Below are 15,092 nucleotides of genomic sequence, written 5' to 3'. Positions count from 1 at the left end.
AGAGAAAAATAAACTGCGCAGTCATTAGATTATGCTTCTTTAACAAATAGCACAAAGGACAACAAAATGGTTCACATACAGAATATTTTCTGGGGTGTAAATCTCCTGGTGGCAATCCTGGTCTCCTCATCTTGTTCTTCACAACACAAACAAATGAGTGATTTTTACTTCAGATGTGTAATGATGTGAGCCCAACTTTATCGTGCCAAAATCTTGACATATCTATATATCCCATACAGAAATAAAAGACAAAAGTATTGTGTCACCAAACACAATAGTTACTTTTCAAGTAATTAATTACTTTTAGAATATTGTAACTCAGTTATTAACTCAGTTACTTTTTTGAAGAAGCAACTTGTAACTATAATTAATAGGGGTGCAACGATACACAAAATTCACGGTTCGGTTCGGTTCGATACTCTGGTGTCACGGTTCGATATTTTTTCGATACAAAAAAATGTTCATGCCTTTTTAATTTCTCATTTATTAAAATTATAAATATAGATTTTAACTCAAAAGTACATTTTTTAAATTTAATGTTGCTGAAACAACAAAATAATAATAATAAAAATAAATCTATCTGAATCGAGAAATCACTCATCTTTGGAAAAGACAGTTTATTACAGAGAAAGGGCTTTTTCCAAAATAAAAGCTATACTATACGCTTCTTCTGGGCTATATTCTCAGCAGCATATTAAACATATCAGGTCCCCATAAGGAGACTCATGTGCTAACGGCTGTCTAAATGACTCGGGTGAAGGGTGTAGCATGTGTGCTTGTTGTTTTTGTCTGCTTCCATTTATCTTTGCACTAGGATGATGTCGGTGTAAATGTGCAGTCATATTCGTTGTGGTCACACTAGTGCTGTCAGAGTTAATCTCGTTAAAATGACATTAACGCCATAACGTGGCAAATCTCCGTTAACAAGTTACCGCGGATCGCCCCGTGCGTGGGGCTGGACGGCATCAACACCTTAACAAGCTAACTGCGCTAACGCACTAGTTCCCATCAATTGAGCATTGCGTGGCACATCCGACATACTGTTTTACTTTTGTCCTTGTGCTGTGCTCAGTGGATCTGCACTCGACAGTGCAGCCTAGGCGGAGTAGTCGAACGCAGATCCACCGAGCGCTCAACACAGACAGCATCGTCAGAAGAAAAGTTGATAAAATAAATAAAAAAATTTGTATTGTTCAATACATATTCGTACCGAACCGAAAGCACTGTATCGAATGGTTCAATATCGATATGAGTATTGTTGCACCCCTAATAATTAATTACTTTTTCAAAGTAATTTGCCCAACACTGGTAATGATGTGGGCCCAACTTTATCAAGCCCAAATCTTGATATATCTATTTATCAAATACAGAAATAAAAGACACAAGTATTGTTTCACCAAACCCTGTGAAGTTCATTAGTGGAGCTAGGTACTGATTATAATTCACTCAAGAGGGGTGAGTATGACACATCTTTCCTATCAGCCCTTTGTAAACAATGAAGTCATTAACCTAATGAGCAAACGTAAGAAGTAATACAGTGAAAGTTGTGTCTTGTTTTGTAAGAAAGTTTACTTGGACAAAAGATTAACTCTATTTCTTGGTATATTTTATATATATTTTAAATGAAATGAAATTATCTTTTTATTTACTTAAATTAAAAATACTAACATTATTTCTAAAAAATAAAATATTATGTGATGCATCCACAACACATTTATGCATTTTTACACAAATACCAGTTCAAATGTTAAATTGTGGCTCAGAACCACTTCAAGAGATAGACCAGTTTATTTACAATTGTCAAAAAGTCTTTAAGTGCTGTATGAAAGTGTGTTAGTAAATATGAACATGCTCAGAGTAGAAGAGTGCTATACCAATGCATTTATCTGCTGAATTTACGCATAATAGGCTGCATCTCCTCAGTAAAAAGGCCTGCATATGTTTTTTTTATCAATATGAATTTTGTGCTTAAAAACTGCTCCAAAAATTGTTCTTTTCTTCATAAAGTCTGTCCAAATTATAATATAATGTTGGAATTCACTAAATGGTTGTTTGTTTTTATTTCCTTTTTTCATTTGGTTGTTGTTGGGGTTCTTTTTTTATATAGGTGTTCAAGCATTTGAAGCATCAGAGGTAAATTGGGCTTCACTGGTACTGATAAAGCCCTGTGGCATTTTGTGCTGAAGTATGGAAATAGAATTAGTGGAATTTAAAATTGATGATTTCCAATCTATCCTCATCTATCATTGGTTTTGGAGGGTGGGGGTGACATCATACTAGACTTGTAGTCTGCAGTCCCTGGTGATATGTAAACACAAAGAATTGACATCCAGTGTGATTGGATAAGGGAGCTGCCAAGTTAAAACTTCCTGTTGTTGTGAGACTTAAAATGAGAAAGCACTGTTGTGTAGTTAACCCAAACCTGTTTGGGTTTAGAAGGGTTATACCAGTTTCTTTTTTTACAACTGTTAAACACGGTTAACATTTTCAGCATATTTTTTCAGCATATCTTCAGCTACATCTTGAAATGTTTTGTAATTTAATATTTGTTAAATATGTCTTTACAGAATGCTTCAATCAAACTAACACATTTTATTATAGGTGGTTTTGACACAGTCAAAAGGCCTGTAGCAGTTGGTGTGGTTATGCTGATAATTTATTTACTAGCTGTTTTTGGCAGTTTGGTCAATATCATCTTCATTGTTTCTGACAAGCAGTTACATAAACCAATGTATCTTCTGATTTGCAATCTTGCTGTTGTTGACATACTTTTTACCTCTAGTGCCACTCCAACAATGATCGGGGTTCTACTTGCTGGTGTTAATACCATATCATATGTGGAGTGTATAATTCAAATGTATGTTTACCAGGTGGGAGCAACAATGGAGATGTTGTCTTTAACAATTATGGCATTTGATCGGTTAATTGCTATAATCTATCCTCTTCAGTATCATAGTTATTTAACAATTACACGTACAGTAGTATTTACATACATTCTGTGGATTGTTGCCTGTAGTTTGGTGCTTTTTACACTTGTAACAGCTACACCGCTCCCTCACTGCAATTCAAGGCTTAGGTACAGTTTCTGTGACTATGCTGCAGTTATGCGAACCACTTGTGTTAACCCAGAGAAATACTTCAACCAAACTGCCATTATATCATTTTTTGTGTCATTTTTCACAATCACTTTCATTTGTCTTTCATATTGTGGGATCTTATTTTTTGTGAAAAAAATATCAAATAATGACAAAAAGAAAATGGGAAGCACTCTTGTGAGTCACCTGATTTGTGTATCATGCTTATACTGTCCTCAGTTTGTCATTGTTATCTTGACCAGATTTGGTGTGGTGTTAACTCTCGAAGAACGCCAGGGTTCGTTAATTTGCACCATCCTCGGCCCATCTCTTGTAAATCCTTTTGTGTATTGTCTCAGGACAAAGGAAATTAAAAGTAAGATTATTAAGATATTCAGGAAGGTTAACACAGCTGATTAGAGCCTTGTGAACTATGAATACACTTACGTACTGGACACAAATACCTTACAAAACTGAATTGCATTGAAATATTAAAATATTCATATATGGACTTTCTAAACCTTGTGTGGTGATTTGTGAACTTTTGAACCCTATTTAGGTGAGAAGTCACATTTAATGCAAAAATGTTGAAGATAATTTTCTTACACAGTTAAATTCTGAAACACAAAATGTTCCAATTCACTCTGGGACTTTCTGAGTTTTTATTAAAATCCAGAGACCACAAGTTTACAATTAATTGTAATTAATTGTTACATTTTTCAACCAATAGGAACGAGCAGGGTTTTTTTGGTTTTGTTTTTGCTCACAGGCGGAGAGTGCTTTCAAGCGTTTTCTTTATAAAATGGCCTTTTTAGCATTTCTTCCCGCAGTAAATACAGGGAGTGCATAATTATTAAGCAACGTCCTTTCCTTTGGCAAAATGGGTCAAAAGAAGGACTTGACAGGCTCAGAAAAGTCAAAAATAGTGAGATATCTTGCAGAGGGATGCAGCAGTCTCAAAATTGCAAAGCTTCTGAAGCGTGATCAAGCGTTTCATTCAAAATAGTCAACAGGGTCGCAAGAAGCGTGTGGAAAAACCAAGGCGCCAAATAACTGCCCATGAAAGTCAAGCGTGCAGCTGCCAAGATGCCACTTGCCACCAGTTTGGCCATATTTCAGAGCTGCAACATCACTGGAGTGCCCAAAAGCACAAGGTGTGCAATACTCAGAGACATGGCCAAGGTAAGAAAGGCTGAAAGACGACCACCACTGAACAAGACACACAAGCTGAAACGTCAAGACTGGGCAAAGAAATATCTCAAGACTGGTTTTTTTTTTTTTTGGCCTGTCCCGTTTGGCTCTTTTGCCATCAGAATTGTTGTCTAAAGGCAAAGAAAGATGCCCAACGGATTTACTTTACCAAACTGACCATCCCAGCCTTGCCGTAATGGTCCATTTGATTCACCTTTTATTGTTTATTTTATTTTCACTTAATGAATACGGGACAGACTTGACTGGGGGAAAGAAGGGGAGAAAGAAAGAGGGAAAGAGAAACAGCTGAGAAGAGGGACGGGGGAGAAGGGCAAAAGACAAAAACCAACAGAACGGGCAGAGAAAAAAAATGCATATATCAATCACCTGGATCACCTGCTGAGAAAGAAAAAAGAAAGCAAGCAGAAGAGAACAAGAGTAATAGAATAAACAACATCACAATGATATATGGGAATATGACAGTAAATACTAAATGTTAAACATTATTGTGCAGCACATAAGATCAACAGAACACAGTGTGCTTTGAGGTAGGAGCCAAAAAGGGTGTAGTTTGTGGGTGTGATCACCCGTGTGTACACCTGTGAGCATGGACGCGCTTGTTTTTTGTTTTTTTTAAAAGGTTCCTTCATGTAATAATCTGCTAGAGGGTGTGGGGGGGCCACAGCCCCGTCCTCCAGGGCGTGAAGCAGGTGTGGAGGAGATCAAAACTCCAGACATCCAGAGGCCCCCAGAACACAAGAGACCAAGGAAGACCAACAGAGGGGCAGCCGCGCCACTGTCCCAGAAAGAGCTGAGGAGAGTCCCAGATGAGGGCTCACTCAGCAGAAGACTGGTTTTTCTAAGGTTTTATGGACTGATGAAATGAGAGGGAGTCTTGATGGGCCAGATGGATGGGCCCGTGGCTGGATTGGTAAAGGGCAGAGAGCTCCAGTCTGACTCAGACGCCAGCAAGGTGGAGGTGGAGTACTGGTTTGGGCTGGTATCATCAAAGATGAGCTTGTGCGACCTTTTCGGGTTGAGGATGGAGTCAAGCTCAACTCCCAGTCCTACTGCCAGTTTCTGGAAGACACCTTCTTCAAGCAGTGGTACAGGAAGAAGTCTGCATCCTTCAAGAAAAACATGATTTTCATGCAGGACAATGCTCCATCACACGCGTCCAAGTACTCCACAGCGTGGCTGGCAAGAAAGGGTATAAAAGAAGAAAAACTAATGACATGGCCACCTTGTTCACCTGATCTGAACCCCATTGAGAACCTGTGGTCCATCATCAAATGTCAGATTTACAAGGAGGGAAAACAGTACACCTCTCTGAACAGTGTCTGGGAGGCTGTGGTTCCTGCTGCACGCAATGTTGATGGTGAACAGATCAAAACACTGACAGAATCCATGGATGGCAGGCTTTTGAGTGTCCTTGCAAAGAAAGGTGGCTATATTGGTCGCTGATTTGTTTTTGTTTTGTTTTTGAATGTCAGAAATGTATATTTGTGAATGTGGAGATGTTATATTGGTGTCACTGGTAAAAATAAATAATTGAAATGGGTATATATTTGTTTTTTAAGTTGCCTAATAATTATGCACAGTAATAGTCACCTGCACACACAGCTATCCCCCTAAAATAGCTAAAACTAAAAACAAACTAAAAACTACTTCCAAAAACATTCAGCTTTGATATTAATGAGTTTTTTGGGTTCATTGAGAACATGGTTGTTGTTCAATAATAAAATTATTCCTCAAAAATACAACTTGCCTAATAATTCTGCACTCCCTGTATAAACAACGATAGTATTCAGGAAGAAAACCAAACATTGTATATATTTTTATCATAACTCTGGTTTTATGTGGCCTATCAACACAATTTAAAAACTGGTATAAAGTCCACACTTTTTCCGTCAATTGTTCCGTCTGTCCTGCTCACATCTCCAATGGTTAAACACATTGTCATTAACATGGCTTCACTCCACATCAGCCTCGCTGCTTTGCTAGTTAAAACACCGGTTTTATTTTCATATTTTCTGAACATTTTGTCACAAAATGTTTGAAACACCACTCTGGGACTGGGACAGAAGTGAGAATTATTCTATTTTGTGGGTTTTACACAACATATTTGCCTTACCTGCTCCTCCCCCTTTGTGAGTGTGGACGCTTCATCTCTTTGCTCTTTAAATGCTTTGCTTCTTTTATTGATTTTTATTGATTTTTATGCTGATTTTTTCCCTTTTTTCCGTATGAGCTTACCTGCGATAGCTTCTGGAAACTTATAGATCATTAGGACTAAAGTGTTCTTAACAGAAACAGCAACATTTTTATAGTTACCTTATCCTCAGCGCTCCGTGTGTCTGTGGCCTAGACACAGCTGAAGCCTGATTACAACGTCTGGGCACCGAGCAGCCTCAATACACCTCTTCACATGTTGCCTCCTGTGAGATTCCTGACACCCTTCACTCAATACCAGGTTGAGATGCAAATGAGGAGACTTCACTCAGGCAAGTCTGCTGGACCAGACGGAGTGAGTCCCCTTGTCCTCAAGACCTGTGCCCCCCAGCTGTGTGGAGTCTTTCATAAACTGTTTATGCTGAGTCTGAGTCTGCAGAGGGTCCCGGTGATGTGGAAGACATCATGCCTCGTCCCTGTACCAAAGACGCCTCGTCCCAGTGGCCCCCAGGATTACAGGCCCGTGGCACTGACCTCCCACATCATGAAGACCCTGGAAAGGCTCATCCTGGACCAGCTGCGACCCATAGTAAGACCACATCTGGATCCCCTTCAGTTCGCTTATCAGCCTCGTCTCGGAACAGAGGACGCCATCATCTACCTGCTTAATCGTGTCTACACCCATCTGGACCAGCCGGCGAGCACTGTGAGGGTCATGTTTTTTGACTTTTCCAGTGCTTTCAACACCATCAGGCCGACCCTCCTGGGTGATAAGTTAGCAGCGAGGCAGGTGGATGCTTCTCTGGTGTCCTGGATTGTTGATTACCTGACAGGAAGACCACAATATGTACGTCTCCCACAGTGTGTGTCTGACAAGGTGATTAGCAACACAGGGGCACCACAGGGGACTGTCCTCTCCCCCTTCCTCTTCACCCTCTACACCACAGACTTCAGCCACTGCACAGAGACCTGCCATCTTCAGAAGTTTTCTGATGACTCTGCGGTGGTTGGATGCATCAGCAGGGATGATGAGGCAGAGTACCGGGCTGTGGTCGACTCCTTTGTCACGTGGTGTGAGCAGAATCATCTGCAGCTCAACGTGGCAAAGACCAAGGAACTGATCGTGGACTTCAGGAAGACCAGGAAACACTTGACCCCTGTTTCAATCCAGGGGGTCAGTGTTGACATTGTGGAGGACTATAAATACCTTGGAGTACACATTGACAATAAACTGGACTGGGCTAAAAACACCACAGCACTTTACAGGAAGGGCCAGAGTCGTCTCTATTTTTTGAGGTGACTGAGGTCCTTCAACATCTGCCAGAAAATGCTAAGGATTTTCTATGAGTCTGTTGTGGCCAGTGCGATCCTCTATGCTGTTGCATGCTGGGGGAGCAGGCTGAGGGTCGCAGATGCCAACAGACTTAATAAACTGATCCGTAAGACCAGCAATGTTGTGGGGATGGAGCTGGACTCCCTCAAGGTGGTGTCGGAGAGGTGGATGCTGTCCAAGATAAAGACAATGTTGGATAACACCTCCCACCCACTCCATGACATGTTGGTCAGTCACAGGAGCTCGTTCAGTGAGAGACTGAGATTACCGAAAAGCACCACTGAACGACACAGGAAATCATTCCTGCCTGTGGCCATCTCCCTGTACAACGCATCCACTTAACACACTGTTTGCTGCTACAGCTACACATGTTTCTTTTCCAACTATTTATTTATAAGTGACTTATGTATGTATGTATGTATGTATGTATATATATGTATATATTGTACTATTCTTAGTTAGCGTATTGTCTGTCTTGTCTTAATGTTGGTTTAAAATGGAGCACTGTAACAAAAAATAATTTCCCCCAGGGATCAATAAAGTATTCTGATTCTGATTCTGATACCCTGGAAAGGTGCTAACTGCTAGGCTAACTAGCAACAAGATGCCTTCCCTCTAGCCACAGATGACTACCACAGCCTCCTGCAGAAGATTGCAGTACTGGAGACAAAAATTCATCGCTTAGAAGTAAACGTGGAGGTAAATGGACTGTGTGGAAATGAAACAACCTTGCCTTTGATTCAAAACAATGGCGATGAGCAAGCTAGTACACAGCTAACGAGCACAGATAACATGACCAAGAAAGTAGACTTTGTGCACTATTATAAATCCTCAAGCGATAATCCCCCCTTGGACTGTCTTGGTGCAAAACCAAGACATAAATCATGTCTCCTAGAAGGGGGAGGACGTATCACAGGCAGGGCACAGCGAGATGAAATCTCTGAAACCGACTGGCCTTCACTTCCTACGAGACAGAGAAGCTCTTCTACCCCTGTATACGAGAGGAAACAGGACTGGACAACCGTGAATAGGAAGGTTAACAACAAACCTTCAAAACAACTGAATGTGAAACTGCACAACAGATTTGCTCCACTATCAAAGGACCCTGGATCTATATCGGACAACCATCCATCTAAAAGTAGCGAAGGTCCGAAAATCTTTTCAAAAGTAAAAGGCCACTGGGAAAGCTAAAGGCTAGGCCTGAAACTCTGATTGTGGGTGACTCTACCGTAAAGGATGTACAAAGGATGTGCGGTAAGAACACTAAAGTCCTCTGCTTTCCTAACGATATGGTCAACAACCTGAAGGAGAGAATTCTTCAAATTGCAGAGGAATATCCAACTGTGACAAACATTGTTCTGCATACAGGGTCAAACGATGTGTCCAAACAACAGTCGGAGGTTCTGAAATGGGACTTTACTGGATTATTATTATTTTATTTTATTTTTTATTTTTTTTGCGTCCCGTTTGGATCTTTAGCCATCAGAATTGTTGTCTTGAGACCAAGAAAGATGCCAAGCGGATTTATTTTACCAAGTGGATCATCATGGCCTTGCCATATTGGTCCATTTGATTGACCTTTATTATAATTTTGAATTTATTTTATTTTCAGTTGCTACAAACGGGACAGACATGACTGGGGGATAGGACAGGAAGAAAGAATGAAAGAAAGAGGGAGAGAAAGAAAACCAAAGGGGAGAAGAGACGGTGAGAAGGGGAGGAAGAAAGAAAAAAAACAAACAAACAAAAAAACAAAACACCTGGGTCACCTGTATGGAGAAAAAAAACAGAAGAGAAAGCAAACAACAAAGAGCAACATAATAAAAAAAACAGCACCATCACAATAAACTAGCTAGCAGTAGATATCAGTAGATACTAAATAATAAAAAATATTGTGCAGCACGCAAGATAGACAGCGCACAATGTGCTTTGAGGCAGCAGCCAAGAAAGGTGTAGTCCGCGTCTGTGAATACCCGTGTGTACACCTGTGTGCATACCTGTGTGGATCAGCATGCTTGCATTCCAAAGGTTTCTCCATGTAACGATCTGCTAGGGAGTGTGGGGAGCCACAGCCCCGTCCTCCAGGGTATGAAGCAGGTATGGAGGAGATCAAAACTCCAGACATCCAGAGGCCCCCAGAACACAAGAGACCAAGGAAGACCAACAGAGGGTCAGCCGCGCCACTGTCCCAGAAAGAGCTGAGGAGAGTCCCAGATGAGGGCTCACTCAGCAGCCGCGGAGCAGAAGCCAGGGGGAGTTGCAGTGACGCGCCCGTGAGCTCCGCCGGCAGCCAGCTGTGCCTGAGTGACCGAGCCCCAGGCCGAGAGGCCGGGGGCACCCCACCTCTGAAGTGGCCCGAGCGAGCCACAGGCTCCAGGCCCCGATAAGCGGCCGCCAAGGAGTGAGCCGGTGTGTACCCGGACGCCCACCCCCAGACACAAAGAACCACCAACGCACTGACACCTGAGGGAGTCTGCCACTGGCAGGGGAAGTGGTGGTGGGTGGAGATAGGCCTCCAAATCTTGGAGGGCCTGAGATGTCCCCAGAGAGGTGGCGTCTGATACCCAACCTGACATATAGACACAGACATACAGGCACACACAGACACAAACATCCATTCCCACCCTCATGCTCTCATATGCACTTACTCCACACTCAACCAACGTGGAGACAGACATAAAGAGACGCTGTACACACGATCACACTCCCCAAGCGTACTCTACGAACCGGGTCTAGGTACCCTTGCCCCTGGAGGGGGGAACTGCACCCAGACCCAGGTGGTGTTACCCTTTTCCCTGCGGTGGGGAGAGGCAGACCGCCCCGACTCCGCAGCAGCAGGGAGGCCCCACACTCCAGACCGCAGTCGGACGGCCAACTCCTCATAGCCCCCCCGCTCCAGCAGGCCGCAGAGAACGGGGGTGAGAGAAGACTCCAAACCTCCCTCCACCCGCTCATTGTAGTGTTGATGCATGTGTGTTCTAAGGTGCAATTAAAACCCAGGAGGGCATGGAGCCACCTGCCAGACAGCAGCAGGTAAGCGCATAGTCCCTCCTGCTAGCCCTCAATGTCTACGTGTATTTAAAATTGAGAGGTGGGCAACGACGCCAGGAGTGAGGTGTACACCCTGATGGTAATTTGGACTCTGTGTATCGTGCCCACCCCCAAGATCCTATATGTATGTGTAATGAGAGTGTGAGTAATGTGAATGTCTAAGTTGTGGGATAAAATTGAGGCAGAGGCAGCCAGAAGGGGACAGAGGGGGGGGGGGGGGGGTAGCCTCCTCTGCACCCTGGTGACATACCCCTACTCCAAGGCCCTGCATGTGTGGGTGGTTGTGGTGGAGCGGGAAGAGGGAGGCAGCTGGAGATGGGGAGGGAAGGAAGGGAGGGGCAGGTGACCCCTCCCTGGGGCCAGCTCCCCCGCTGACCCCAGTAGGCACTCCCATACTCCGCGACCCGCCAGGGAAAGGGGGCCCAGGCCCATCCAGACCGGGGCTCAGCGCAGCAGCACCCCCCAGCCCCACAGAGCCCGGGACAGTCCACCCAACCCCACCACAGAGAAAACTGCACCCACCCCACCATCCACTCATCTTCCAGACTACATGAGACAATAGACGCCCTGGCTGAGATCTTCCTCCACCTCTCCTGTATCTCCCCCTCCTGCAGAGAGTTCCTGAGGAGAGGAAAGCTCCTGCAAGGTGTGACAATCTCCCCCACCAGTTGAAGAGCCCCCCAGGTGGCTCGACGCACCGGCGGCACCCTGCGCCAGGGATGGGCCCCCATGCACCCACCCGCCCACAACCCCGGCAACACACAAACCAGGACCCGAGACCCGGCCAGGGCCCCAGCCCAGAGACGGAGCGCCCCCAGAACCTCACGCCCATCCCGGACCCACCCAGGGGCAGACAGGCTACCAGGTCAGTAACCCACGTCCATCAGCACAGACCCTCCCCTAGCCCCGCTGCACGCAGCCACGAGGAAACAGTCACCTGAGAGCCAAAAGAGCCCCCAACCAGACATGACCGCTACCCCGGGTTGAGCCCCCCAAGGAAGATGCCTCCGGGGAACCCCCCGACGCCCTAAGCCTGTCCCTACCCCCACACCAATCACAACAGTGAAGGCGGGACCAAACTATGACCCCCCACCCCCACTAGGTGATGGAGCTGATCAAAGGAGCCCAGAGCAATTGATCTGATGTGGTGGCAGAGGCTGTATCAAGACTAATGTAATCTAATAGATAATTTCTATATTGGTTAGAATTAAGATTGTTTTTATTTTTCCAGTTCATGAGGACTGTTTTCTTGGCTATGCATAGGGCAGTGAAAACCATATGGGCGATATTCTTTTCTGAAGTGACATTATCTAAGCTGCCCAACAAACACACTAAGGGGGAAGTTGGAATGTTACATTTCAGACACTTTGATAAGTCTTCACATATCTCGCGCCAAAACTTCTGAACTGGTGGACAGAACCAAAGAGCGTGAATGTAATTGTCTGGTGTATTGCCTTGACAGTGTGAGCAGTTGTTGGAAGATGTAAAGCCCATCTTGAACATCCGATGACCTGTATAGTGCACTCTATGTAGTATTTTGTATTGTATTAATTGCAGACTGGGATTTTTAATCAATTTAAAGGTTTTTAAGCATACCTGAGACCAGAAGTTTTGGTCTAAACTGACTGATAAATCTGCTTCCCACTTTGCAATAGGAAGGGATATTGATTCATCTAATTTAGAAAGTGTTCTGTATATTTTAGATAATAATTTGGGGGATTTAAGAGTAAGGAAATGTGCCGCACTTGGTGGTGTTTGTAATTCAACTTGACTGAGGTTAAATTTCTTTTTTACTATGGATTTAATTTGTTGATATTCTAAAAATGTTTTCTTGTTGATCCCATATTGTGCAACTAGTCTGTCAAATGGAATAAATTCTGTTCCCTCTAATATATGTTCTAAGTATTTAATTCCTTTACAACTCCATTCTGGGAAATTAATCATATTATTGTTTTGTAATATGTCAGGGTTATTCCAGATAGGTGTACGTTTGCATGGGATTAATGAAGACTCCGTTATTTTTAGAAACTCCCACCATGCTGTCAGAGAGAAGCTGATGTTGATACTTTTAAAGCATTCATGTCTTTTGATGTTTGAGCTAATAAATGGTAGGTCTTGTGGAGCAGGGAAATTATTTTACTGCTATTGTTAAATAATTGTCATCATTACCATTGCATTAATAATAAAATCTGGAGTTTATATTGCATTCAGGGGTTAAACAGTGTCTCTTTCAGAAAGACTGAGTTGCAGGCTGACAGGAAGTTGTATGCAGAAGTGAAAGCAGATAGTTATTTTGAGCCGCAGGCTAAGACGAGGCTTTAACAATGTAACAGATAGCTTTAAGAAGGCCTTAAGCAGTTATGACTATTTTATACACAATGCATATCTGTGCTTATTAAAGAGTTGGAGCTCGGTCAATTAATTGGGGGTCGGAAGCTTTGTTCGGCGCGATGTTCGGACAATCTATTGTGCAAGTGACTTGGAGCCATAGAAGGAATTGCAATACATGCTTACAAAACACTTATATATCAGATCATTTTATATTAAGGTTTTAGTAGAGGTTCTTGGTTAAAACATTTATTTAGTAGAAGACATACACATAGTCTCAGTGAGCTTCTGGTCTGGTAAAAGGTCAGAAGTGCAACAGGTGAATTGAGAAAGAGCATTTGAGGACGAGACACAGACAGTAGGTGAAGAGGTGACACAAAGAGCATGTGAGGTCGTGACACACACACATAGAGTTAAATTTATTTAGAGGAACCGTCCTTGTTGTCTCGGCAAGAAAGAGGAACAATTCATTTTAAGATAAGAACGGAAAGTACCAAGCCATGAAAATAGAAGATGATTTTCTGGGTGAAAAGTCATGATGATGTTGATCTGATCTATGTATAAAATGTACCGGTGACGCATGAAGGGGCGTCAGTAAATAAACCCTGATGCTATAAAATATCTGTTCATGCTTTGATTAAGTCGAAGACTACTTCCTGTCTGCGTACAGAGTTGTCTTCCCACACGTGTGTTCATTAAAATCATTGTTTGACCAAAGACCTACTGGACCATGGGTGGTGTGTACTCTCCTTCCTCAACTTTGAACCTTAACATTTGGGGGCTTCGTCCGGTGGTTGAGGAGGGAGGATTGGAGGTGTAGATGGAGAAATTTGGTCTTAGGTGGTCTGACGGGCAGACATGAATTCCAGTGGTCGAAGTGAGTGGGCATAAGCCGGCTTATCCAAAAGGTAAGGCACTACCTGTTGAATTATTTCCAAAGTGTGCCAAATTGGACATGATAAAATTTAAGTCTACTCACTGAAGTTACTGGTGGATGTCTGTTTTGATTTTGATGAAAATTTCATGAGTTGAAGCAGTTAGAGTTCTGCTAAGAAGAAATGAAAGCAGTTAAGAGTCTGATAAGAAAAGTTTAAATACTGGGTTGAAGTCCCAAAGAAATTGAGTTAGAGTCTCAAGTAGTTTGGTAGGGAATTGGTTATTGTGTTGGTTAGAGTCCAAATTTGGTTATAAGAGTGGACCTGAGTGGTCATTTTGTGAGTTGGAGTCTCCATTGACCACTAGGTTGCACCTGCCTCAGTTATACACTTGTTTTGGGTGTTGATTGTTGTTTCAAAGTATTATAAATTATTCTAGGACGGCAGTTCGAGTCTGCTAGGAAGCGCAGTTCTCGGAGGTAATGCTCCCTCCCGGCCAAGGACGCTTGGCCCTGACCTATCGGCGAATAGGGTTAGTACGGTTGGCAACCGGGGAGAACTTGGGAACCTCCAAAATAGCTAGGAGTTAGAGTCTCCTTACCGTTTGGAACGGTATCTGCGCTTTTTTGGGCAGCAAAGGTTGGACCTTGGGTGTTGGACACTTTTAAATTGAGTTAGGGATTTTAGAAATGAGGCCAGAAACAGTTAAAGTCTTGATACTGGTTAATTGGTCGCAAAAAACTCAGGGAGTTTATCCGCTGGGCGGTTATTTTAAATTTGTCTAAAATTGTGTAGGCGCTAAAGCTGGCAGATCTGACAGTGGTTGTAAATATAAGACGTCGTTGTAAAATAGAATAAGAAAATTTGGTGTGAGAGATCTCTGTGTGTCGAGTCAGTAATGCACTGACTGCCTGCTGCTATTCTTAGATGAAGAGTGTGTGTGCATGCAAATGAGGCAGCTGATGCAGAGCGCATGAGCTGCCTCGGCTGCTTTCGGTTCTGTGTGTTATTCAGCTCTATAACTATTGTTTGCAAATGTGGATAAATGTCTGCGATTAAAATGCTGGC

At 43.1% G+C, this 15,092-nt stretch overlaps 1 protein-coding gene across 1 annotated transcript; it reads left to right on the top strand.

Moving 5' to 3' along the window:
• Positions 1 to 2,645: 2,645 nt before the first annotated feature.
• On the top strand, positions 2,646 to 3,494 carry LOC146694390 (olfactory receptor 2AT4-like). The gene is made up of 2 exons (XM_085478744.1): positions 2,646 to 2,870; positions 3,315 to 3,494. Exons 1-2 carry the CDS (start codon positions 2,646 to 2,648, stop codon positions 3,492 to 3,494), a joined length of 405 nt encoding a protein of 134 aa, XP_085334870.1.
• The last annotated feature ends 11,598 nt before the right edge of the window (positions 3,495 to 15,092 follow it).

Source organism: Copadichromis virginalis, linkage group LG14, assembly GCF_057382275.1.
Source record: "Copadichromis virginalis isolate Kocher_CV1m ecotype Utaka linkage group LG14, C_Virginalis_male_GT1.1, whole genome shotgun sequence".
Classification (NCBI taxonomy): Eukaryota; Metazoa; Chordata; class Actinopteri; order Cichliformes; family Cichlidae; genus Copadichromis; species Copadichromis virginalis.
Note: the sequence above shows the minus strand (reverse complement) of the source record. Positions and strands in the feature narration are given on the sequence as shown.

Excerpts from the sequence above, each read along its gene's own strand:
- LOC146694390 (XM_085478744.1), top strand. The coding sequence starts at position 2,646 with ATGCTGATAATTTATTTACTAGCTGTTTTTGGCAGTTTGGTCAATATC. Across the intron at positions 2,871-3,314 it reads TTCAAATGTATGTTTACCAG|TTTGTCATTGTTATCTTGAC; the intron begins GTGGGAGCAACA and ends TACTGTCCTCAG.